The sequence below is a fragment of the Miniopterus schreibersii genome (assembly GCF_964146895.1).
Source record: "Miniopterus schreibersii genome assembly, chromosome: 16".
Classification (NCBI taxonomy): domain Eukaryota; kingdom Metazoa; phylum Chordata; class Mammalia; order Chiroptera; family Miniopteridae; genus Miniopterus; species Miniopterus schreibersii.
Window position 1 is genome coordinate 14,811,871 of NC_138116.1, and position 25,388 is coordinate 14,837,258.

Consider the following 25,388-nt stretch of genomic DNA (forward strand, 5'->3'; position numbering starts at 1 on the left):
CACTGACGGTCTTGGTCCTGAGCACAAAAAACTGTGAAAGGGAACCCATGTGCCCTGCTTGGTCCAAGGGTCACGAGCAAAGTCATGAGAGACCAGAGCAGCTGCTGCAGGCATCGTATGGATGGACCGGGCATAGGAGCTTCTTCTGTGCCTTTGTTCTACTCACTGTGTGGACTCAGAAGAGGCCCTTCACCTCTCTGGGCTCCAGCATCCTTAGGTATAACACTGGGCTAGTGACATGCTCCATGAAGGCAGAGATCTGTGACTGTTTTATTTCCCGACATAGCCCCAGTGCCTAATCAATGCCATGCGCGTGGTCATGTTCAGTGAGTATCCATTGAATAAATAAATGAATGATAGCTCCCTTGTAAGATTGCTGGGAGGAATAATTGAGGTAATACTAATAAGAGCAAACATTCAGAGAGCACATATGTACAAGGAACTGTTCTAAGCATCTACGTTAATATATAGAAAGTGCATTTAGAACAGTGCCTGGTGTGCACGCACGTAAGAGAAAACTAGGGCCCCAGAAGTTAGACAACTTTCCCAAGGTCACACAGCTAGTAAATGGCAAAGACAGGATGCAGATCTGGGGCTTTCTGAAGCCACTGCGCTGCCTTCCCTTCACCCACATTCTCTAGCCCAGCAGTTTCCCTGGGTGGAGAGAGTGGAGACGTGTGAACAAACCTGGGGGATGAGCGTGCGTCCACACGTGTATAAAGCATCGTAAATGCTTCATAAGCTGAGTAGCTACGTACCGTATGGTTCCATTCATACGATTCCAGAAAACACAAAAGAATCCACAGTGACCAAAAGCAGATCAATGGGTGCCTGGGGAGGGGAGCTGGGTGGGGGTGGGACAGAGGCATCTCAAAGGGATCGGCTAAACTTTGGGGGGAGACGGATACATTCGTTATCCTGACTGTGGTAATGGGGTCAGAGGTATGTACATATGTCAAAAGATAACCAGTTTTACACCTTAAATATGTGCAATTTATCCTATGCCAATTATATATCAGTGAAGTTAAAAATGTAAATAAACACTCCACATAAAAGGTAGATTATAAGAAAGAGAAAAATAAAAGATGTGACTTTGTGTTATACCCCAAGATTTTGTTTATATTCTATATTATGTAGATAGTATAGATATATATTTAAAACATGATTATGTCTCTATTTTATGTATATTATTATTACACACATGATCATATAATCTAAGTATGCTTCTTTGTATGGTAATTATATTATATAAACGTTTGATTTTCATACATTTTATATTTTCTCTTATATGATTTTATACCTTTATAAATATATTTAACATACTGTATATAATTTATGCATCTGTTATATATAATTTTGCATTTGTACCCTTTATATACTATGAGTGTGCACATCTGTGTTTATGTAGAGAACCCCAGATGTCAGCTGGGGTCTCTTGGCTCCCAATCATGGGGTAACTTTGATTCGAACCCCCATCCCACAGGTCAAAGCTCTGGCCGAGATTTCTCCCAACCCCCAATAGTGTGAAGCTCTAGGTTTCCAGCCTCCCCCTCATCTCACTCTCAGCCCTGTCTCTGGGGTGTGGCTTCATCTGCACCCTGGCATCAGTTCACAGACAAAACACACATCTCTCCCCTCCCACCCCCAGCAACTTCAAATGCAAGGCGGATGCCTAAAAACCACATTTTCTGTGGACACAGGGGAGTCAAAGCATCACCTCGTAGCAAACAGCTTAGAATGGCATGGTAATCCTCAGGCCACCCAGGCCTCTCCCAGCCCGGCTGCCCCCTCCTGTCCCCTCCTCTCTGTCCCCTCCCTGGTGCACCACCTTCTCTGCAGAGTAGGGCAATTCTGCCTGCCCGGCGCCACCTCTCAAACCCTCGCATGTCCTGCAGAGCAGGAGCCGACAGAGACAGCGGTGGCCACGGACAGCTTTCTCCTGCACGTACGCACAGGTTTGTCACTCCGTGGGCACGCGGAGCCCTGTGCACGTGCATTTACGCAGGAAAGGCCTGGACAGAATGCTAACACAAAAGGCAGCCCGAGAGCTGGCCAGCTCCCCCCGCTCCCCCCTCCCCGCGCCCACGGGGGTCGTCGGTGGGGCCTCGGAACTCCCGCGTCTCCCCCTCGCTCTCTGAAGTGTCCTTCCTTCCTGTTCCACACTGTCCTCTGTGTCCCCACTCTCTCCCTCTGGGGGCTGCGCTTCCTGAGTAAGTAGCAAGCCAGCCAGTACAAAGGCTGAATAAACAGTCGGGAGAAATTAACTCGAACGCTCAGAGAAGAACAAAGACTTCCGACGGCAGCCGGGAGGGAATCCTAATCGCCAGAGAGGGGCCGCCGGCGCCAGGCTGCGGGCCGCGCAGGAGCAGGGATGTTCACGGTGGCGGAGACAGGCAGGTGCGACGCGGAGGGCGAGAATTCGAATGGAATGAAGGTGCTGATGGAAAGGGGCACTGGGACCGAGAGGACAGGCGGCTGAGGATGGGGGCCCCAGCCTCGCCCCCAGCCTTGGGGAGCAGGGGCCTGGCGGCAGGTGTTTGGATGGTGGCTTGACCCTGGAGTCATAATTACGGCCAAGGAGGCGTTCCATGGTGGCCCCAGGGGTGAGCGGAGGGGAGACCAGCAGTCAGGTCTCCATGTGGAGGAAATGGTGGGGCCCCCTGGATCCAGAAAGAGCAGACAGGCCCCACCCTGGAAGACCCCACAGGAGCAGACAAAGATGGCCTTGTCTGAGAGACTTCTACAGAGGGCCCTGGCCGGGTCAGGGGAAGAGGGGAGCACCAGCAGTGAGGACAGCCCTCAGAGGCACAGAGGTTAGAGCCCTGAACCTTTCTGCAGTTTGCAAGGACTGGCTGGAGGCCGAGGATGGGGTAAGGCCGGCTGCTCTGGAGGCCCATGGGCTCTAAAGCCTTTCAGGACAGCATCAGTGGTCTCCCCCGGGGGGTAATGGCTGGTGCCCTCATGGAACCTGGAAATTAGATCAAAGAAACCTCCGGGAGCGTTTCTTTCCCTGAAAGAAATAGAAGTGACCGGCCTTCCCAACCCAGGACCTTTGGCCCAGTGTCCTCAGGCTAGTCTGTGGGGATCTGACCACGGGGCACCGTCACCCTCTGTCACCTTCTGTAGGGAGACAAGGCCAAGCCACGTCCGGACACTCCAGGAAACCACAGGAGGGATGTGCACCATTCCTGTTGCTAATTCGCTCTGTGTTCTGTATGTTCTCAGGTCCGTGGACACGCCATAAATATTCATGGCTGGAAAACAAGGTGAGGTCCCACCGCGCTCCTGGAAGAAACTGTCTAAGGCACCTGACTTTGGTCCTCCTGCCTTTAAATGCTAAGTCACGGCTGAGGCAGGACTACACCTTCTAAAACCCCGCTTCCTTAATTTGTTTAACAAAAGACATGTCCATGCTCTGTGGCCTCTTAATTTCTGTCGATGTTAAAGTGCAGAGAATTAAAGAATCAATGGGCAATTAAGGAGGCCCCGGCAGGTTCTGGCCAAGAGCATATTATTTATTTATTCAGCCAGCCATGCTCATTTTTAAAGCGTTAACTTTCCATTTTGTTTCTGACATCAAAAATAAATCAAACTAAACTGTACACGTCATAGCAGAAAAAAATTATTTGCATGATGCATTGCCCCTCTGGAGGCGTGGTAGCCACCTGCAAAAGGAATTTTTGTCTGTCAGAAAAAATAAAATAAAAAGATATGAGTTCATTCTGGCACTGGCCTCCCCTTAGGACACAGATGGGATTGGAAGGATAGAAATAAGGTTTTAATTCACTAGCAATTTTTCCACCTAGTCTCAGGCTTCTTTTTGATTTCTGAGCATCCATATTCCTGGATCATCCTGAGAGGGTTGCAAGATTTCGGTCCATGAGCACAGTGGTGCTTTGGTGAAATTTCAGAAGGGGAAGAAATAAACAGCCGTTAGCGGGCACACAGGCTGGCCAAGGGCTCCTGGTCCAGGGCCTTTCCCTTAAAGTGGGGGTTCATTCCCCAGTAACCCCTTTTCCCCTCCATTAGCTGACACCATTGGACATCCCTTACCTAAAATCACCACCCAGTCTCTGTTCGTTCCTTAACTGCTCCGATTTGTACGAGCTCTATGCAAACGTGGACAATCTGGAATTGTTCCTTCCCTCTCCCCGCCCGGACGGCACCCCGGGGCCCCTCCAGCAAGCCCTCTGTCCCGCACTTCCCACTCGGCTGACCAAAGCCACCCCAAGGCCGATCCTAGGACAGTGATTCTCAGACTTAAGCGTGCATCGGAACCACCTGGGCGGCGTGTTAAGATACAGTTTCTGATTCAGTGGGTCTGGGGTATGGCCTGAGAAATGCATTTCTGGCAAGTCCTGAGAATGAGGGGAGCACTAGGAGACCCGCTGATCTTCAGGAGGGAGCGCTGCCAGAAGCTTGTGCTGTGGCGCCATCTAGTGGTTTGAGATCACAGAACAGCTTGGCTGGCTTGCTGCGCGTCTGCTTTTACCTGTATTTCTTTAAGGTAAGCTTTTTATTAAAATTAAATGATCTCTTTTCATCCTCTGAGCAACCACAGGGCAGAACTGAGACTGGAGGATGGGTCTTTTGAGACCAGAAATTGTACACAGTGCAAACAGTGCCGTGTGTCCTCCTGATTCTTCCAAGGCAGGACAACCCTCACACACCGGCAAACAGCAAAACAGCCACCCCAGTTCACACAATAAACAAACGCTAACTTTCCCCAAAACTCAGTCCTGAACATTCCTGGCAGCCAAGTCAACGTAAGAAATAAGAGTTCCATCTTTTCTCAATCTAAACCAAGGGAGCGTATCTGTTTAAGAGGAAAATCAACTTGCCACAGGTTCTGGGCGCAGTGAATCTGAAATTTAAGAGCGCACGAATTTAGCTGGGGGCTTATTGAAAATGCAGACTCCCAGTGCCATTCTTAAGAGTTTCTGGGAAGGGCCCAGAACTTTTCATTTGTAACAAGCACTGCAGGTAAACTCTGAAGCAAATGGCCTGAGCCTCCAGATTTGAGAAACACTATCCGAAAGGGTGTCACCTCTAACCCTTCCCTTCCCCACAGCTGTCCCACAGAAACAAGATGAGCCACGAGTGATGACCTGTCCACCAGCCACCCTTTAGAAAAAGAAACAGGTGTAACTGCATTTTATTTAACCTGCTATAACCAAAACAACTTGGACAAGCAGCATTTCAAGAGCTCAGCAGCCACATGTGGCCAGCGCCTGCCTCACTGAACAGCATAGCTCTCCATGCGATGCACAGACCATCAGAACTCTGAGCAACGATGGAAACTTTCTGTGATCCGCATTTCGGCATCATTTGCTGAGCTCTTTCCATTAGTCCCCGTGCTAAGTGCTTGACATGCTTTATGCCAGTTCAGCTTCACGTCAACCCTGCTGTGCTCAGGACAGAGAAGATGCTGTGGATCGAAAGTACCACATCCACATGTCCATGTGGCAATGAAGGAAGAAATGGGGTGACAGTTCAAGCTGGGCTGTTGCAGGTAGTGAGAGTGCTGGCAGGGGGACAGTGACTCGAGGCTGGCACCCAATCGACAGATGATGGAGACAAGAATTTAACACTGAAGTAGATTTGAGGTGAAGACTGGACTACAGGTCTGGTTGGACAGGGCTCAGCAACCAGACATGGCAAGCAACAGACATGATTTAGGAACTTATGGGAAGGCAAATGAGGAACCGGGCAGAACTCAGCAGGCCGTGGGAGGGTATCTGGGCAAGTGTTTAAAGCTCTCTGGACCAGGATTCCCCTTCCTGGCAGCAGATCAGAGTCACCTGGTGAGCCTTTTAACATCTCAATATGCAAATAACTGCTGAAGCTGAACATATTCCTACCCCATGGCCCAGCAGTCCCAGGTGCAGGCCCAAGAGAAATAAAAACAAATCCACCAAAAACACAAGAATGAATCATAGCAGCTTTATTCATTACAGCCCCAAACTAGAAGCCTAAATGAACATCGAAGGACGGGTAAACTTTAGAACATTCATACAGCAGAATACACACAGCCAGACACCATGATGAATGGAAGCAGCAGGCATCCTTAGTGGGCAAGTCCATTCATTCGATGTTCCAGAACAGGCAAAACAAACCTTAGGGCAATAAACGAATATGGGTTGCCCTGGCTGGTGTGGCTCAGTCGGTCGGAGCGTCGTCCTGTACACTGAAGGGTCGCAGGTTCGATTCCCGGTCGGGGCATATACCTAGGTTGTGGGTTTGGTCCCCCTTTTGGGGCATGTACAAGAGGCAACCATATTCTTGGGTGAGGATTTAAAAAAATAAAATAATACTGGTCACCAGGGGCGAGGGTATCAACCAGAAAAGGGCATGAGGGGAAGCCCTGGGGTCCAGGATATACTCCTGTATCTTCATCTGTTGATGATCACCCAGGTGTGTGTAAAAATGCACCCATGCCACTCTAAGAGTGTGCACTTTATGCACCTCAGTGTATATATGTCATACGCCAAAGGTAACAATTTTTAAAAATATCCCTCAATGCCCAGGCTGCAGCCCAAACCAATGACACCTGCATGTCTGAGAATGGGTCCCAGGCATTGGTAGCTTTAGAAGCGATTCCAATATGCAGCCAGGGTGGGACAGTACAGCCCTGTCACCGTGCTTCTTAAACTTCGATGTGCCACATCACCCAGGTGTCTTATTAAAATGAAGATGTGGGTTCAGCAGGGTGGGGCTTGAGAGAGAAAGAGATCGGGGGCAGCAGCAGAGCTCCCGCCTGTCGCCAAACCAGGGAGGCTGGGGGAAGACAAGAAACCCATCCCAGCTCCAGAAGGAGGTGTCCGCCCTCTAGTGCCGTCCATGGCTTCTCAAACTGAGCCGTCTGTCCCCACTAGATGTTGACTGGGCCTATTTCTTGTAACAAACAGCCAAGATCTCTTCTAGATAATTTGCAAAATTTGTTAAAATACAAAGTAAGTCAGCCTCATTAAAGGAATCTTAAGGGAAGGCCCTTATTTGCAGAGCAGATCGGTCTGAAGTCAAATCTGGCAAACCTCAGTGCTCATCTGACACCCACGTTTTACAGATGGGGTGATGGGAGCAGAGAGGGCAAGGAACTGGCCCCAAGTCCCATGGACAGAGCTCGGAGTCCTCAGGAAAAGTCGGGCGCAGAACCATACCATCGATCAGGACAGGTGAGGGCAGGCCAGACCTCAGTGGCTACACTCACTGCTTCATACGCCACGTCACTGGTTGGCCGCACCTGTTCTATGGTCTTCACGCTGGGACCCACGTGCACGGTTTAGTCTGCACCTGGAATGTGGCTGACGCTGGGCCAGAGGGGGCAAGTGAGCCACACGCTGGCTCCTGCAGTGTCTGCCTTGGGACACACGCCACCTCTACCCACCCATCCGACTATGCCTGAGCTCACAGCACTAAGACATAAGATCCTACTGTGGGGAGGGAGTTCAGAAGTCTTGGGAAGGAGACACTTGCTCCAGCAGGGATGCTCAGCTGACAACTGCTGGTGAATCAGGGCAGAAAGGCTCGGATGTGCAAGGACACATCTGTGTTCTGAAAACAAATTCAAAGAAATGCTCCAGAGAAATCAGAAGCAAATCAAAATGAAGAACTCACTCAAAAACAGGTATATAAGAAACAGGTGAGCAATGAAGCCAGTGAATAGGGGGGTTGAGCCGAAACATTTTGTGATAATGTGACTCAAGTTTAATGTCACCATTCAAAGATCTTGAGACAGAGGTGTATGTGAAAAGTCTGGAATTCTGGACTGTATTCTAGGTGTTCCAACAAAACCCAGGAGACAGACAGTGTGTGCGCGCACCTGTGGGAGGGAGGGCAGAAATCTGACGTTCTGCTGAGTTTCTTAATGTTGAGGGAGAAAGGAAGCCTTAAATATGTGATATGGAGAGAAATATAAACCAGAGTTGTCAGTGGATAACTGATATCCACCGATAACATAGAAATAAGATGTTGAATGCTAATTTTACTAGAGGGGAAAATTTTAATCAGGCAAATAATGAGAAAAGAAAAAAGAAAAAAATTAGAAAGCAATCGGAAAATGAAGAAAATGGTAAATAATACTGCAACAGTGATCACAACACGTTAAACTCACCTATGGACTCTGCAGATTTCACTTAATAGAAATAATTCTAGCCATGTTTAGAAGCCCCTCACCAAAGTGACAGAGAAAAATGACAGAAAATTCAAAACACAAAGCACCAAGCAGGATACCAAAGCTATTCGAACACTGATGAGGAAATACCTTTCATGAGCTTTTTCAAACTGAGCAACTGAAACTTATAAAAGAAACTGTTAAGAGAAACCGGAAAACATAGCAATAGCAGAACCATTTAATGTGTTTTTCTTAGAAATGAACAGATAGTACAGGCAAAAAAGAAAAAAAGAGAGTGAGGGGAGAAGGCAAAAACACAATAAATTCGAATAATTTACAAGCCTGATTTCACATGTTACATAAAACTTCATACCAAACCAACATGCACTATTTTCAAACGTCAGAACATTGACCACGATCCCCTCCCCCAAATCACTCTGCAATTTCACCTGGAAAAGCGCAGAACCCAGCACCTCCGCAGTGAGGTGAGGAAGCACACACGGAAGGCTGCTAGTATTTGTGCACCAGGATCACAGGGGCATCCTAGTCCTGTGCTGTCCAGGACAGCTGTCACAAGCCCCCTGTGGCCACTGAGCACCTGAGCTGTGATTAGTCTGGACAGATAGGCTGGAAGCGGGACACATACACACCGATTTCAGGCTGAGATAGCTCATTCATACTGTTTCTGTCCGCTCATACTGAAATGAGATACTGGCTCAAACTATTATTAATTTCACCTGTTTCTTTTTCCTTTGTATTGTGGCTTCTAGAAAAATTTAAATCACCTTTGTGGCTCATGTATTTCTATTGGACAGTGCTGGTCTCGAAACAGACCCAGGTTCTCCATCTTCCTGCTCATGTCCTTCATGACATTTCCCAGTGGAGACCATTTTCCTTTCAGATCAGCAGAGGTTAAACAGGTTTCCCCTTTTGGCCTACCTGCCGCAGGTGTCTCCTGATTTTACTTTAAATTTTAATTTTTCGTATAAGCACAATGATTGATCTCTTCTGTTGCACTGTTTTGTCTTGTTTTTCATTCTAAGTTTCAAAACTATCCTGTGGGCAGACCCTTTAACCACAGTGGTATTTATCTGGGGACAGAGCAAGGCACCATCTTCCTCCGGTGGCTTCAGAGGAGCCATGGTTAAGAGAGCCTGGCATGGGTAAGGCCTGGCTTTGAGTCTCAGCTCTGCTTCTTCCAAAACCCACTTTCTAAAGTCACCACCTTCTACCTCCAGAGTCAGTCCCTGCTTCACTGGGCTGCCGTGAGGACCAAGTCTACCTGTAAAACAGAAGAGTAAGCACTGTAACTCTGGCTACTGTTTTCTCCTAAGCCTGTAATGGTTAGATACCTCTGTGGCATAACTGACGCTGTACGAGATGTACCAGAAGCCAGAACCCAGCCCCCATGCTGACATCCTCCTAGGACCAGCCACCCCTCCCATATCTAGCAGGGCACCAAGGACCAGAGAGGAGGTCACCAACCCAGACATCTTTAGTGAGAACAGGCTGGAAACTCAAGCCTCCTTCACCCAGAATCCCACCTCTCTGCCCCACACCCCGGGCAGATTACCAAACCTCTCTCCAGCACTAGCTTTTCTCAGTTTTCAAGCTCACACTTAAGCTGTCCCCTGGATGGTGCACAGGTAATTAACTCAAACAACAAGTCTAAAATATACTTGCCCGAATGGTGGAGTTAGAACCCTATAAATCTGCTCCTCTGGAAAAGTGACAAATTACTGGCAAAATGGTCAAAATCAACTTTTTCAGAACCCTAGAAATTAACCAAAAGCCCATAACCATCAAAGAAGTGTTTTTTCAGAGTACATGCCTTCACAACCTCCAACTTCTTTAATAAACCATCCTGAAGGCTCAGCCGAGAGAACCTGAGACACATGAGCAGCCCACTTCATTTCCCTCACTGCTCTCCCCCTCCCTCCATTGTGGGGCTTTATCGCAGGATTCAGACCGTGTTGCTTGTCACCCAGGAACCATCCCAGGGGAAGGCCCTGTCGGTCTGGACCATCCTAGCTTTGGTCTCTGCTCATCCACCTCCCTATCCCTCTTCCTGCACCAAAACTGTGTGGTTCCCTCCTTTAAAACCCCTCAATGACTCCCGAAGATAAATTCCATATCCACACACCAGCCTTTGTACTCTCCCCAAACTAGCTTGAAGGCTCCCATATTCCCTTTCTGCTCCAGCGATGAGGGCTGCACAGAAGCTGAGACCTGGCTGTAACACTTGGCCAAAGTCACACCAAATACCACTGGGACTTGGGCTCCCAGCAGCTAAGACTGCACGCGAGCTTGATGATTTCACCTCACTGCCTCATGGGCTTGGCACCTTTCATCATGTTCCTATAGATGAAGAAAACCGAGGCTTTAACCATGGGCTACCACAGCTCTGTGGGAGGATTCCTTCAGTGACGGACCCTCAGGCCATCCCAGCTCTTGAGAGATCCCCAGAGGCCTGGACTAAGGGGCCTTTAAGAGAAGGGACTAGTAAATCATGGTTTATTATCTGCTTTCACCATGTAAATGTATGTATATTTTGTAATTCTTACCACTACAGTGATAATAACTTCATAGGTCTATTAAGAATGCATGCCCTGGCTGGTGTGGCTCAGTTGGCTGGGCGTCACTTTGTGCACCAAAAGGTTGCTGGTTCAATTCCGTCAGGGCGCATGCCCGGGTTGTGGGCTCGAGCCGCAGGGGGCCCTGCACAGGAGGCAGCTGGTGGATGGGCCGCTCTCACATCGATGTTTCTCTCTCGCGCACCCTCTCCCATCCTCTGTCTAAAAATCAATTTAAAAACTTTTTTTTTTTTAAAAAAAAGAATGTATAACCAAAGAATTGTGGAAACCAGTTCTTTAAACTCAAACCTGGCTATCTGAGACGCTCACTGGGGAAGCCAGAGGCGGCTCGCTGCCACCTGTGGGCACTGAGGGAAAGGCCAGATGGGCATTTCTGGCTAGCCCGCCTTCGAAGAGCCATGGCTCTCCAGGCCACCACACTGCAGCCACCCTTTCCTCCCCCACCCTTCTCACCATGGAACAAATGAACTCGAAGCTCTAGTGTATACAATCCAAGATTTACATAAGCTTAAGTTACTTATTTAAAATCACACAACGCGGGAGGAGCCAGTTTAAAAAAGAATCAAACACACCACCGCAAGGTAATTCAATGAGCTGCTTTTTTTTTTTTTAAACAAATTTGTACAGAAGAAAAAAAATCCCCGGATCACAATCTATATCATACAGTCGCCCTGTTCGGTATGCGGGACGCCACGGGAGCCCCAGGAGGAGGAGCTGATGGGCAGCTGGACTGCGGAAGTCACTTCTGCTAATGGATGACATGGGTGTGGGAATACCTTGACTTCCCTTTGTTCTCCAGTGTATCTTGTATAAAATATTACATTTTTAAACACATTATTTACAGAGTTTGCACAAATAGAAAATGGTTACAAATCACAACCAGGCTTGGCCAGATAACAAACACTTCCCTTCTCCCTCGGACCAAGGCCAGAGAGAGGTATGAGTGCTTTGTATTTACATATGCATTAAAAAGTCTGCCTTCTTAGACACCTAGGTGAAGTTTATAAAAGCTGGTTAAACATCATAAATTCATATATGTCAGCTGTACAAGTAATCAAAACCAATTAGTTCATGTCCTGCTCCCTGAAAAAAGATTCTGAAGCAAAAGAAACCCTCTCAAACAAGCAACACATCCCTTGGCCTGTCTGCTCCAGTCGGTTTGGTTTGGGGAGGGAAGGAAGTGGGAAGGAAGGAGAGGGGAACGGGCAGGAGGGGGACCAGGACAACTTGGTCGCGACAGTTTTTTGAACAGCTTAGAACAAGGTTAACCCGACTGGCTTGTTAAACGCCATCCTATGGCTTTAAAAAGAACCCATAGCTCCTTCCTGCCTCAAAGACAGAACACCTCAACATGACAGTATGAAAACAAGGACTTTCTGAGGAAGACAATGTTTGTTATTCTGATGTAAAGTCTCTGCCTTGAGTGCCAAGCAATTTCAACAGTGCAAAAAAAACTCGAGCGGCGGTGGGGACAGGGGTCAGAGGCTTGTGTAGTAGCTGTCTACCCACTGAGCAAGTCCTCGCTCCACCAGCGACCGGTTTATCAACACCACCTAGAAAAGAGAGTTTCCTTGAGAGCTCTGCCCAGGGCACCCAGGGGCCATTTCTCAAGCCAGTGTGGATTCTCCCTCCTACAGTCCCAGGTGGCCACCGTAGGAAACAGGTACCCTAGTAATGGCAGTGTGTGTGTGTGTCTGAATCAACAGGGACGTAGGGGTGTTTACTTATGTGTTCTGCTGGCTTGAGGACAGGCTTTTCAATGCACTAAGAAATCTAAGCTTTAATGCCATGCGATGGAGAAGAGGAAAACCCACTGGAGAGAAGGTCCAGGAAGACCCACAGACAATTATGGGCCTGGTAATCCTTTGCTGTGGGAGCTCTCCTGTGCACTGTAAAATGTTTAGCAGCATCCCTGCCCTCTACCCACTCCCCACTGTGTCAACCACAAAGGTCTCCAGACATCACTAGCTGTCCCCTGGGGGTCCCTTGTCTGTAGCTACATCCTCTGACTGGCTCCACATCAATCATCAATGCTCGCCAGTAACTCAGAGGGGGAAGGACAGAACTTACTTCATCTCCTTCCACGCTCCACAGCTGGATCAGAGGGATGCCAGTCGGACTGTAATTCGTCACCTGAAAACAAACAAAAAAACGAGCCTGTTTAAAAGTTACCCCATGCGTCTCTCCATGGAGATTGCTGGCCAGCCCAGGGCAGGAGCCTCAAGAAGGCAGGCACTGAAAGGTCAGCTCCCAAGAAGCCCAGATGCTGGGGGAAAGGCCGAGAGGCACTGCAGAAGCCGGGAGGCCCCTCACACAGAGCCTGTCCAGCCTGCCCCGCCCCCAACCACGCACCTGAGCCAGCAGTGCTGCGTTTCCCGTCATCTCGCTCACAGCTGCATCCGCCTCGGGTGAGAAGTGCTCATCGTCTTTAGGAGAAGGAAAAGCAGCATTTAGACTCTCGCTGAGGCAAGCGCTCATCACTTACACACTTCCAGGTGTGTCCCAGGCCAAAGGCCTCAGACGCTGCCAAGGGACCTGGAGAACTTCACCTGGGAGAGCCGCCTATGTCAAGAACACTGCTATGTGCTACCACAAGAGGAGAGAGGACCAAACGGACAGAAACTCTGCCTTCGATGGAAACATCATCACCACCACCTATCTGGGGGCTCACTGGGCTGAGCACGTTGGATGAGTTCTTCCACTGAATCAGTAGCACCCCATGAGATGGAGGGTGTTTTCCCCACTTTACAGGTGGGAACATGGAAGACAAAGGCTGATGGCCAAAAGTCAACCAGCTCCCAGAGGGTGCAGGTGGAATTCAAACCCGGGCAGTGGCCACACAACCCAATATGGGCAGTAACTATAGAAAGCAAGCAGGACACCGAGGCAGCATTCTCCGTCAGATTATAGAAGTTACATACAAGAACACACCCAAGGCAAGAGATGGTAAGGATGTGAGAGGCAGGTTTGCGAAGGTCTGGGGACATCTTATGGAGGAGGGAGTGTTTCAGCTGGACCTGGACAGACTGTTGAGATGGATAGAAATGAAGAGGAAGGTTGGGCAAGAGCAATAAAAGGACACAAAATGACCCTGCCCGGCATTCTAGCCAACAGGGCTGCAGCCAGACTGTAGTGCTTCTAAAGCATTTCCTTGCTTTAGACAAGAACAAGAATAGACTAGGCAGACCTGGGGAGGGAGGAGCATGGAATCAACAGACTGGTACCTGCAAACATAAAACTCCTGGTGATAAGTAGCTGCTACCTGACCAGTGCCGACATTCCAGTTTCTAGGTTTATGTAATTCCCTTGGCCACCCTGAAAAACAGGCACTACCCCATTTTCCAGAGGCTAAGTAACTAGCCCAGGATCACACTGCCAGTCTAATGATCACATTCTCTCAGGCAATATGATCAGTCTAAGACACCATGGTGGGCAGGTCCATGTTAGTGTGGTCCCCACAGCACCCCCAAAAGCTGAGGCCCAGTTGAGCCATGCCAATGGCCTCTATGCCTGCCCTGGACCTCAGGTGCTAGGACTCTGGGCCTCAAATATGTTCTGAAAGGCACCTGTGGTCGAAGCCTCTCTAAGTTGGAGGCCTGGGTAAAGTCTAGAGCAGTGGACCTGAAAGAGTGGTTCATGGACCAGCAGCATTAGCCTCACCTGAGAACTTAGAAATACAAGTTCTCAGGCCTCCGCCCAAAGCTATTAATCAATCAGAAACTGACGGTGCCAGCAATCCACATTAGCATAAGCCCTGTAGGTGAAAATCAGGCTCTCAAAGACACAGACCTACTCTCAACAACTGCCCCCCCAGCCCTCCCAGAAAAAAGCCCCCACCTGTTACCTGACAGGGGCATCACGCTGTCCAGAAGGACTTCTGCTCCCTGGAATGGCAGGGTCACAAAGTCGGACCTAGAGAAACAAAAAAGGGATGCATTGAACATGGACCGGAAAGCCATGGCTGATAGTTACCTTCTGTTAATGCCGTGACCCCAGCAGCCCAGGATGAAACAGAGCAGAGATACCCATGATGGGCAGCAGACCTCAGCACCCACACACCTGAATGCAGGCTACCAGCTCTGCCACAAGCCTGACCTTAGAGTTTGCATCAAACTCCTAAAAAAAAAAAAGCCTGCTTCGCTTTTGCCATATGTTACTTGGCGGAATTTTTCCATAAGACAGGACTTTCTGGCTCAGTTTGGCTGAGGCGAGCAACGAAGTTTGTTTATATCGGACTCTGCTAAAGCAGAGCAGTAGTAGGAAGAATTAACCCATTTCCCAGGCTTGACAGAACTCAGCCAGCTACGTGGAAATCAGCCCCTTCCTAAGCAGCCTCAACTCACCGGATTTGACGGAGTACATCTACTTTCACTCTCTTATATCCACCGTAGTCCACATAGCGAATCTCAACTTCGTTCGTCTCCTCATAGGAGGCCACCACTTGGGCTCGCCACCAGGCACCATCCACACCAGGGGCTGCACAGATGACTGTGACTGCAGGGAAGGAAGAGAGCCTGTGGGCGAGCCTGGCCCAGGCCAGAGCACCAAGGGCCACCCAGTCAACGCTCGCCACCTCCCCACATTCTTTCCCAGAGTCTGCCTGCATCTCCAAGCTGTAGGTGACAGGATGGCAAGGAGTCCCCGAAGCCTCTCAGAGCCTAAAACCTGCCAACAGAGGACCTAGATATGGGAAAGTCAGCCTAGCGTGTATGCCACCCAAAAAATATCCAGACCAAAAGCATTCATCCAGATCCATGAGACTTACTGAAGCCTAAGACAGACACAGATGAACTAGAATAAAAAGTAAAACAGAAAACTCAGAGAATGGAGACTTACATTCCTAAGAGAAAGTCCTAGAAAGTCTCAAGAATCTCCAAGTGTAGCAGATATCAGTGGCCTGGTATCTAGGATCTGCTCCAGCCCATGACAGCTCAGATGGAGGACTGGTCAGAAGGGGGCTCACAGGCCTAAACCCCACTTCTTCTCACCTCTGCTTCAGGAAGGTGCTGAGGGCACAGGTACCCTGGATGGCCAACAAGGCCAGAGAGCAAGCATTCCAATAGTCACCAACCCCATCCTGGGCAGCAGAAGTGGGGCAGACTGAATTGTAAAGGCAGTCACAGGTGGCACCCGTGGCAGTTGCCCCAGGCCAGCTGGGATGGGGGTCTGTGACACAGCTGACCACACTGTGTCCTGACCCTTAAAGGCAGCCCCTGGTACAGTCACCTCTCAGCCTTCAGTTTGGTCTTTACTGCTGGGTTGAGACAAAATTATAATCTGACAAAAACTAAAATCTTTACTCCTCCATAAGAAAAACATACAAAATGCTACAGATAACCCAAAGTTTCCCTAATGCTTAAAGTCCATCAGGGGCTGTAGGTTCAGGGTTCTTGATGGGGATGAGTGGAGCGATGTTCTGACACTCGATTCCTGCTAACAGGGCAACAAAGATAATTATGAGAAAGAACAGGCTCTCAAGGGTCCAGCTGGGTTTGTATACTAGTTCCTGCTCAGGTATCACTTGGGCAAGCCACATGACTTCAGAGGCTATTTTCTCATCTGTCAAATGGAGATGACCAAAGCCCACTGCAAGAGTTTCTATGGGAACTTCTATGGGAACCTGATCTGCATCACATAGATACTTTATATATAACACATGCAGTATCCAATCCTAATTCCTGGAACAAGTGGGCATCAATCTCATTCAACAGGTAAGTGGTAGAGCTGGGATCTGAACCCATGTGTCAAAACTCTACTCCAACCCCATGGCTCCATCAGCCAGTGGCAACAGCAACTTGGGCTAGCCAGGCAACTCAGCCCAGAGTAACTCCACATCAACGGCAAGAAGTCAGGGCTGCTGGTCCCATGAAGGATCCCTCCTCCTAGTCAAGACAAAGGGCAGAACAGGCCACCCCCAAAACTTCCTCCCTGGCCTGGCCAAAGCCCAGGGCTCCCGCCAACCTCCAGGACAGCACTTACTTTCCACAGGGGTGGGCAAGGTGGGGATTCCAGGCTGAGAGTAGCAGAGGTACATTTGCTGGTCCAGACTGCGCAGCGCATGGAAGGTAGGGTGCGTGTGCTGCTGCACAAACAGGTGCCCGGCGTTGACCTGGTTAACCACGATCACCTCTACAGTGATGCCATCCGGGAGCATGAGCTGTAGAGAAGGGAGGGCAGCAGGCACTGCAGCAATCCTTCTCTTCTCATGTTTGGGTTAAGCCCCGAGGCCCCAGGACAAATCTCTGAACTGGCACCTCTTTGAAAAGAACATGACAATCCAAAGTACATGGTACCCAGATGGTAGGAGTTTGAGGAAAACTACTTTAGCAACAAAGTGGACACCCTGTGGCCCTTGTCCTGCCATACCATGAGTAACCACTAGAGGCGATCTCATGTAGAGCTGGGCAGGGAGGCTTCCAGGAGCAAGCTGTGGAGGTAGAGCTGGGCCTCCCTCCCACTGACCCCCCAGCAAGGTCCACCTGTCAGACCTCCCCCCATCCCCATTCTTGAGTCTGTAAGACCCAGGGAAGGCCAACGGGAATAAGGCAGCAACTGAGAGCAAGGTGCCAAGGTGGGCAAGTCCTCGGGCCCTTCAGCCAGCTCCTCTGGGCCTGCGGCTGGCCCCAGGAGCTTAAGGTTTGATGGCACCTCTCTACTCTACCTTTCTGCCAGCAAGGGTCCACCGTCAAAGCCTGAGTCATATTTGCTCTTCTCTAGGCTCTACCGACATCCTCCCAACTCATTCCCAGGCTGGGATTTGGAATGTAGGGTTGCTCAGTGGTCAGGCCCCACCTTAAAGGCCCTAGAAGAGGCCAAGGCTAGCCTGTGAAAGAACTGTCCTTAGACACTAGCTTTCCCAATGCTAAGCTACAGAAAACATCCCAGTGCTCTGGACAGAGCACAGCATCTCGTCCACCTTCTAGCCAGGTGGCACAAGAGGCTCTGGCATCCACCTCTCCAGTCTCACAGCCACATCAACCACTCAGTTACCTAAAAATAAAGAGTGGTTCTGGGGCCCAGTTTCCTAAGGAAAACACTGATTCAAAAGTGAAGTGTGGAGTGAGGTTCAGCCCACTCCCAAATACCCACAGGAAAGGGGCAGCCATCCCTTCCCAAAAGGCATAAGGATCTCTGGAAAGGCAAGATATAGAACCAAAAAGTCCACTGTCCTAAACACAAGCCAGGGAGGGAATTTTCTTGTGGCAGCATGTTCAGCCCATGCATGAAATGCATCCAGTCATGCAAGTCATGGGGATGTTCTGGTCAGTGAGACTGTACATACAATGGTAGTGTACCACACAGGCCAGGTGTAGTAGGCTACACCATCTAGGTTTGTGTGACTATACTCTGTTCACACAACAAAATCGCCTAACCACACCCTCTCAGACATATCCCTGTCACTAGGTGACACGTGACTGCAGCCTCAGTGAGACATGGCCCAAATAAAGCAGGAGGTACACTGCAGGACATGAGTGACAGGCCCAAGACCCTGTAATCCCCCAGGACATAGGGGCTCCCCCAGATGTCAGCTCCTCCTCTTGCCAAACTCCCAGGGCAACCACCAAAGAGTCACATGGCTTCCTGTGCCTAGAGGGGATTACCGCTTCTCCTTTATATTCTAGGTACCTCCTGGGAAGTGGAATGGGAAGGAATCCTTCACCAGGGCCACCACTAGACCTGCCTCAACAAGGAGTAAGGAATGAGACATTACAAGCCCACAGCAGTGGGTCTCATCCAGATACAGCTTCAGCTTCATGGGTTCCCACACCAGTCTGGACTGCCCAGTCTCCTGGATGGACTACAATCCTTTCTAGGCAACTGCCTTGAACATAAAGGATAACCAGGTGGCAGAGCCAGGGGAGAGTGGTCCTTCCAATCAGGGACCAAGAAGTCTCTGGCTTCTTACCAGCACTCCAGCCTCTGACCCTTCCCTAGAGGATACAGGCTAGAAGCAGAACTGACCAGTGAAGACCAGAGATGAGAGGGCACAGGCATCAATGAGCTCTTGGCCATGGTCTTGGGAGTTTCTTGTTTGGGGGGTGTTGGTGGGGAAAGGAGTGCAAGAAGCCCTGGTCCTCCAGGAGCATGCTCACCCAGGAAGTCATTGGAAGAGAAGGCAGTGCCAGAGAAGGCAGTGGGGGAGCATAAATATTGGTGAGGTTCAGTTCCTTGAACTTCTTCCCAATCAAGTTCAGCGCCTTGTCTACATGATGCTGAGAGCCTAAATGAGGGAGAAAAGCAGGGTCACAGTGGGTAAGACAAACATGGCAAAACCATACCCATTCCACAGGATTTCTCCCAGAGTACAAGTGCACATTTAAGATGCTAAATTTTGCCTTAGGAAGAAAGGCACCTAAAGGCGCTTGAAACCACTGACCTTCTATGTGGCAGATCTGCACATTCTGGGTGTAAGGCAAGGTGGAGATGTAGATCTTGGCACCAGATGTTTGCTTCAGAAAACTCACATACCGCCCCTGCTTGCCAATTAGCCGACCGACTAAATGCTAAGAAAGAGAGAGAGTTGGTTAATGGAAAACCAAATCCCTACACTCCCAAAGACCTACCTCTGTTTTACACAAGGTCAAACTCAAACATATTTGTTAACATGTCAGCACTTCTTTCCCTGGCACTATTCTAAGCACTTGCATTTACTCATAGCACTTAAGGAATGGATACCTTTTTTTTATCACCATTTTACAGATGAGGAAAACAAGCCCAGAGAGGCTAAGTAATTCACCCAACATCACATAGCTACTAAGCAGCTGCGCTACAAAGTCTGGCTCCAGGACTCAGCAGTTCCCATTTCATCCCTGACAATGTGGTCCGAATTCTGAAAGCTGCAAAGGCAGCATTTTCTCCTCCCAGATCAGACTCAGATGTTTCACCAGCACAAGGATCAATTTACGACTCTTCCACCTCCTCAGGTCTACTCAAGACCAAAGATAAAGGGTCTCAACTTGAAAATAAAGGTCTAAGAAAGAACCTTTGAGCTCCTGCTGCCAACTGATAGCAGGCTGGAACCTTCAGAGCCCGAACCTCGCAGAATGCCCAGCACACCAGAGTCAAGGCAGACAGAAGCAGCCAAACTTAGCCATGACGTAAGATAGCCTCTGAAACAATCCCAAATGAAACGACCCCACCCCCATGGAGCTAGTAGGGACCAGGTCCCTCAGTGCCCAGAGCTGCTCAGGTACACCCTTTGCAGCCACTGAAGGAGAAGAGGGCAGGGTGGCTATCAGGGTCACTGGGGGAGAAAACAACTGAGGGAGCCAGCACCCTGGGTCCGAGCAGCCCGTCTGACCCACAGTTCAAAGCCAGCAGTCTCTACACAGCAGGGACCTAAATGCCCAGGGAGAATGCAGTGGGCCAATTATTTCTGAGCCCCAGAGATAAACATCAAGACCAAGCTAATAAGTTGTAAGTTAGAACAGCAAGAAGCTAGAAACCACTTAAGCACCCCGGAATTGGGGACTGGTGAAGTAAATTGACATTCACATAATGAATAATGCAGTTAAAATTACATTTTCAAAGAGTAGCACAGGAAAATTAAATTGTTAAATATTTAAAAACATTAATTAAAGCAACATAATCTCAGTTTTGTTTAAAAACCACAGGGTATATACAAGACGAAAAGGAAATAAGTCTTCCCAGTCACTCTCGGGGGTAGGATTAGAGCCGATTTTTATTTTCTTTATGCATTTCTATACTTCTCAACTTTTCTAAAATATGGATTTATGTTGTGCTGAATTACAAAATACTTTGCATTGGACAAGAGAGCTTGAGCACAGCACAGTGAAAGGACTCCTGGCTGTACCATGTCCTTTATCTGGTTTTGCTAGCATCTCCAAACAGATCTGAGCCCTGGGACACACAAGAAAAGCCCAGAGGAGGTTAGCTGACCTGGGAGTTTGAAGAGGACAAGAATAGGTCGCTCCCGAAGGTAGCTGGAGAAATTCCATTTTGCAGGAAGTTCTTTGAACCTTGGCAAAGTGGAGCACTCCCTTTCCCTTCAGCCTTGGGCTCAAGCAGGAGAGCTTCTCCTGGTTGGCAGTCCCTCCCCTGGGCCCTACCCCCTAAGCTCAACGCCCCTGGACGTAGGGGAACTTTAGGCTTGCAGCCCTTACCTTTGGCACCTCAATCTCCCAGATGATGAGGTCCACCTTCTTAGGATTGGAGCCTGCCTGAGCATTCTGGAAACTGTCGGTCTTCCTGAGGCCACAGCAGCCATCCACCGAATCCATGCTGTTCCCGTCTGAACCTGCAGGGGAGCGCAGCATGCATAGACACCCAGACACCAGCTCAGAGCAATGAATACCACACAACTCCCAAACTCACATTCCTAGGAGGCCCCCCACCCCCCACCCCCTCCTCAAGCTTGGCAGGTGACTGTCAACTTGAAGTCTAGAAGGCTCAGAACAACCCCAATGAAAGGAGGGCTGGGGGTGTAGATACACCTAATTTTAGACTGTCACTTACAGTCCAACTTGCTTAATTGGCAGCTGCACCCAGCCACAGCTGCTGGGGCAGACAAGTGGTGAACTGGGAAGAAACAGACACTGGCCCAGGAAGGGGCAGTCCACAGGGTGGGGGAGGGGATGGGCCTACAGGTCCACATGGTCCCAGGAGCCAGGTATTAAGTGCAGGCCTCCACAGAGACCAATTGGTCACAACCAGTCCATACCCTTCTGACAATGCCAGCCCCTCAGACCAAGGGTCCCTAGGTTCCCAAGGCCCCCGGCCTGGGCTCACAGTCAGTGGCCGTCAGCCAAGCAGAGCTAGAAAGAGTACCCCTCCTCACTGGTTTGTCTGAGGATCCCATTCTTATTCCTGATCAGGGCCCTGCCAAAAGTGGCCATGGAGGCCCTCCTTTTCCTCTGCTTAGGCCCAACTTATGCAACTCTGAATGCTCCTCTGGGCTCATGGTAGGTCTTTAACCCCCTGGCCCAAAGACTGAGCTAAAGCTCACTGCCAAGAGGACAGAGTGGGCAGCAGGACTCTGGCACTGACTTGATCAAGTGTCCCAATGGGACCATCAAAGAAAATCAGGGGGCCAAACCTGCTTAAGAGAAATGGTGCTTGTTTAAATATGGGCAACTCAATTGCCAGAAACAGATGACTCCTGAGATTCTATTAATTAGGTTATCTTGCACTGGTTTCTCCAAACCCCGGGCATAATCCTTTGCCAAGCAACCCGTGTACTCTGGATGCACAGTACAGCTTAGGAGATTCCCTCCCAGCTAAGTCACCTTGAAAGTGACCTCCTCCCTTAATACCAGGGGCGCTCAGCCTCTACACAGCAGAGCAGGACTGGATGGTATCCTCCGCCCTGATGACACCCAGAGGTGGCTCAGACCATGTCAGGACTCTAGCAGGCTACACTCACGGCCAGCTTCCAGCTTCCTCACACACAAGGCAAGGTTACCATGAGAATGCAGGTAAGACACAGTCTGGTGCTTGGCACAACTGAGTGCTCAGTGACTGATACTACTAGGCTTCTATATGCCGTCCCCACACAACCTCACACCTCCCCACCCATCACCATGCTCAGTCACAGCCTCCTCCTCTGCGAGGACTAAACTCAGAAGCCTTGGTAGCTACTACCAACATAGGGCTGGGCATGACAAGGCCAGAGGGCTTGTTAGTTAACCTGAAGGGAAAAAGGCAAAGGGAAACTCCTTTATTCTTAAAGGATTTTTCACCCATTTTAAGATGCCTTTTTTTAAAAAAATTCCACCTTTTAACATCCCTAAAGTTAGGGTGCATCTTACAGTCTCTGACCTTCTACACTCATGATTGGCAGCATTTTTGTTTGTTTGTTTCCAAGGTACATAAAAAACTGTAGTGTCATAATCAATAGCATTTTAGAGGTCGCAAAATGTAATGTGTGGTACATACCAGGTGCTGCTGAAAGATCTGAATTCCCAAGAAAGAGTCCCAACCTTTCTGGAGCTAAAATGATAGAGAAAGGCTCCAGGGCAAGCAAGTCAGAGGCCCTGCAGGGAATTCATGGGCTCTTCCCATGAGATCAATGAAAATGCCCCAGGGTAGCTGCAGAAACAGGGTCAGGAGCTGCTGACCTGGAAGTTAGCGGGTCTGAACTGTCTACGCTGGGGTCAGCACTCGAAAAACCCAGTGGACACTTCGTTACCAAAGTGCCCCTCTTTCCCGGGGGTGGACCTGCAGCTGCACGGAAAGAAAATGGCTGAGGCGCTCTGCAAAGGAACAGGTGACAGCAACACGCAGCAGAGCGCGAGCCTCCCACAAGTACGCAAAGCTGGGGCCAATCTCTGGGCACTTACCAGGAAAGAGCTTCTGGAGAAGGAAAGCAGGTGAAGACATGGGAATAAGCACAAGATTAAAAGGAAATAAACCATTAAAAAAAGCTCACACCCATTCTCGGTACTCAAGAGAATTAAAGCTAAGGAGGCCCTCCATTAAAAAAAAACAACATTAACGGGTTAGTGTTTAAAAGAGAAAAAGAGGCACACTTAGGTCAATCGGTGAACCCAATTTTGATCTGGTTCCATCAGATGGGCTGGGGAGGGTCATTGGCTGCAGAATCAAGTTACAGCTCCCAGGACTTTGGGGTTCAAGGCAGCCTAACTTTTCAGTTACCCACCAGCTCTATGCTGTGCCCTGACTTTCTGCAGGCCAGCTGGGACACAGAAGTAGCAGAGAGAGAGAGGCAGACTGGCAGCCTTTCCTACTGCATAAAGGGGGACACCCAGTCCTCTGAATAAGGAACGCCCAAGACCCTCCTACCTCCCGAATGATCTGCTTCCGCATCCATGGTCCATCCATCCTCAGTCCCCAAGTCTGACAACTCCCCCTTCAGCACCCCATTGCTGAAGGGCACAGTGCTTTGTGGCAGCAGTGAGGTGGTGGCCTTGTCCCTGGGGCTTGAGTTGGTCTCTGTACAAGAGTCTTCGAGCCCTGAAGTGCTGACAGAATCTGAGCACTGCCCGGAGGAGGACACTGAAGGGACAGCCTGGCTGTTGTCAGACATGCAGGTGACACAGCCAGCATCTTCCTCCAGGACATCTGCCTTGTCCAGCAACTCTCCAAGGGGGGTGGCTGGTGGTGGGCAGGGGGCCAGGGAGATATGGTGCACAGAGTTCTTTGGCTTCATGTCCTTGGTGGGGCTGGACAGAGGGCTGGTCAGACAGCTCACATAGGTCTTTGGTGGTGGCACGTCCTCTACTGGCAGGCCTGCCAACGGGAGGGCAGCGTCCAATGGGCCTAAGGCTGCCTCCACTGTGGCTGCCTCCACTGTGGCCCGAGTGGGATCTGAGACATCTTGCTCGAGGGCAGTTTTCTGGCAAACTGGAGGACAGCTCTCCTCCTTCTGCCCCTGGGGCTGACTAGCTGAGGCCTGATACATGCAACTTGCAATCTTGCCCATGGTGGTGGTGGCCAACACTTCTTCAGTCGCATCCAAGATCACTTTGGAGATGATCTGGAAGGCAGCCTGCTCAATCTCCTCATTTTTACCCAAGGTCTCCTCTTTGCTCAGTTCTCCAGCCCAGGCTTGGCCACCTCTGACCCGGGGTGCCGGTGTTTCATCATCCTTGGCCCGCTCCACCTGAGCCGATTCAATAAAGCTACTCAACAACTTCTCCGCTGTGTCCCCCTCCACCAGAAGCGGGTTGCTCTTCCTTTCCTCTCCCCCTCCTCCCAAGGGAGCCAGGGTGGGCGCCTTGCTGCTCTGCAATGCAGAGCCATGCTCCAGGGACAACAAGCCTTCTTCCAGCACACTTTCTCCCAGCACTGCGTCGCCAGTGCCTTCAGCCCCCAGCTCTCTCGCCTTCTCCCCAGGGCCATGCTTCTCTGTGGGGGCTGCGGGCTGGCCTTGCTGGTCCCGCCCTGTCTCGTGCCTGCACACCCCAGCAGCTTCCTGGGGGAACAGAATAGCCTTTGGGGATGGAAGAGAGCACTCCAGAGGAACAGGCTTGGCTTCATCACCCGCCTGGGCTGTTTCCACCCTTGCACTGTCATCTCTGCACGTTCCTGGTCGAACTCCCATGTCTGTGGTGTTAGGCAGGCTGCCTGAGGACTCTGATCTTCGACAGGCTGGATGTGCCCTCAGCAAGGCTGGGGGCTCTGTGGAAGGCTTGCTCACGGTGGCCAGCTCCTTTTCTGCCGGCTGTGTGACACTGGGTGGTGGGGACACTATTGCAGAACGGGCATCTTCCACAGGGGCCAGTTCCCCGATGGCAGGGCCAGCCCTCAGCTCCACAGCGCTGGCCTCCACTCGTTTTTCATGGCTGCCGACATGTTCTTTTTTACGAGAGAAAAACCACCACCAGCCAAGGAGTGCTAGCATTCCAGGCAGTGCCAAGGGGAAAAGTGAGCGGAACTGGATGGCCATCCTGGAGGCTTGAAGAAGTTATACCTGGGAGCAGGAGGAGAAAGAGGTGACATGAGAGTCTGGTAAGAGGATCCTGATGCAATTGCACAGGAAAGACAATCGACAGGTGACAGCAGAGCCGTGTGTGCTCCTTCCCTGTCCCTGAAAGGAGTGCCACCCCTCACACCCACTGGGTGAGCCACTGGAGGTAGGTGGGCAGGAAGAGACACCCCCCTCTGCTCCCTCATCCACACACACTCCCTTGAAACAAGCTGAGCCTTCTCTTGAATAAATCCCTTCCTTCATCATTTCTCAATGCCAAATTCCCCCAAGG

General features: G+C 50.0%; 1 protein-coding gene across 1 annotated transcript in view; it reads right to left on the bottom strand.

The window, feature by feature from the left end:
* Positions 1–11,289: 11,289 nt before the first annotated feature.
* Positions 11,290–25,388, bottom strand: part of AKAP1 (A-kinase anchoring protein 1) — a 30,916-nt gene continuing 16,817 nt past the window's right edge. The window contains exons 2-11 of the mRNA XM_081115586.1: positions 23,470–25,099; positions 20,832–20,965; positions 19,085–19,211; positions 18,801–18,928; positions 16,687–16,864; positions 15,051–15,201; positions 14,552–14,619; positions 13,060–13,133; positions 12,778–12,840; positions 11,290–12,260 (exon numbers count right to left, since the gene is read on the bottom strand). Of these exons, the coding sequence (XP_080971712.1) occupies positions 12,186–12,260; positions 12,778–12,840; positions 13,060–13,133; positions 14,552–14,619; positions 15,051–15,201; positions 16,687–16,864; positions 18,801–18,928; positions 19,085–19,211; positions 20,832–20,965; positions 23,470–25,075 (2,604 nt within the window). The 5' untranslated portion in view covers positions 25,076–25,099 and the 3' untranslated portion in view covers positions 11,290–12,185. The remainder of the gene's footprint in view (positions 12,261–12,777; positions 12,841–13,059; positions 13,134–14,551; positions 14,620–15,050; positions 15,202–16,686; positions 16,865–18,800; positions 18,929–19,084; positions 19,212–20,831; positions 20,966–23,469; positions 25,100–25,388) is intronic.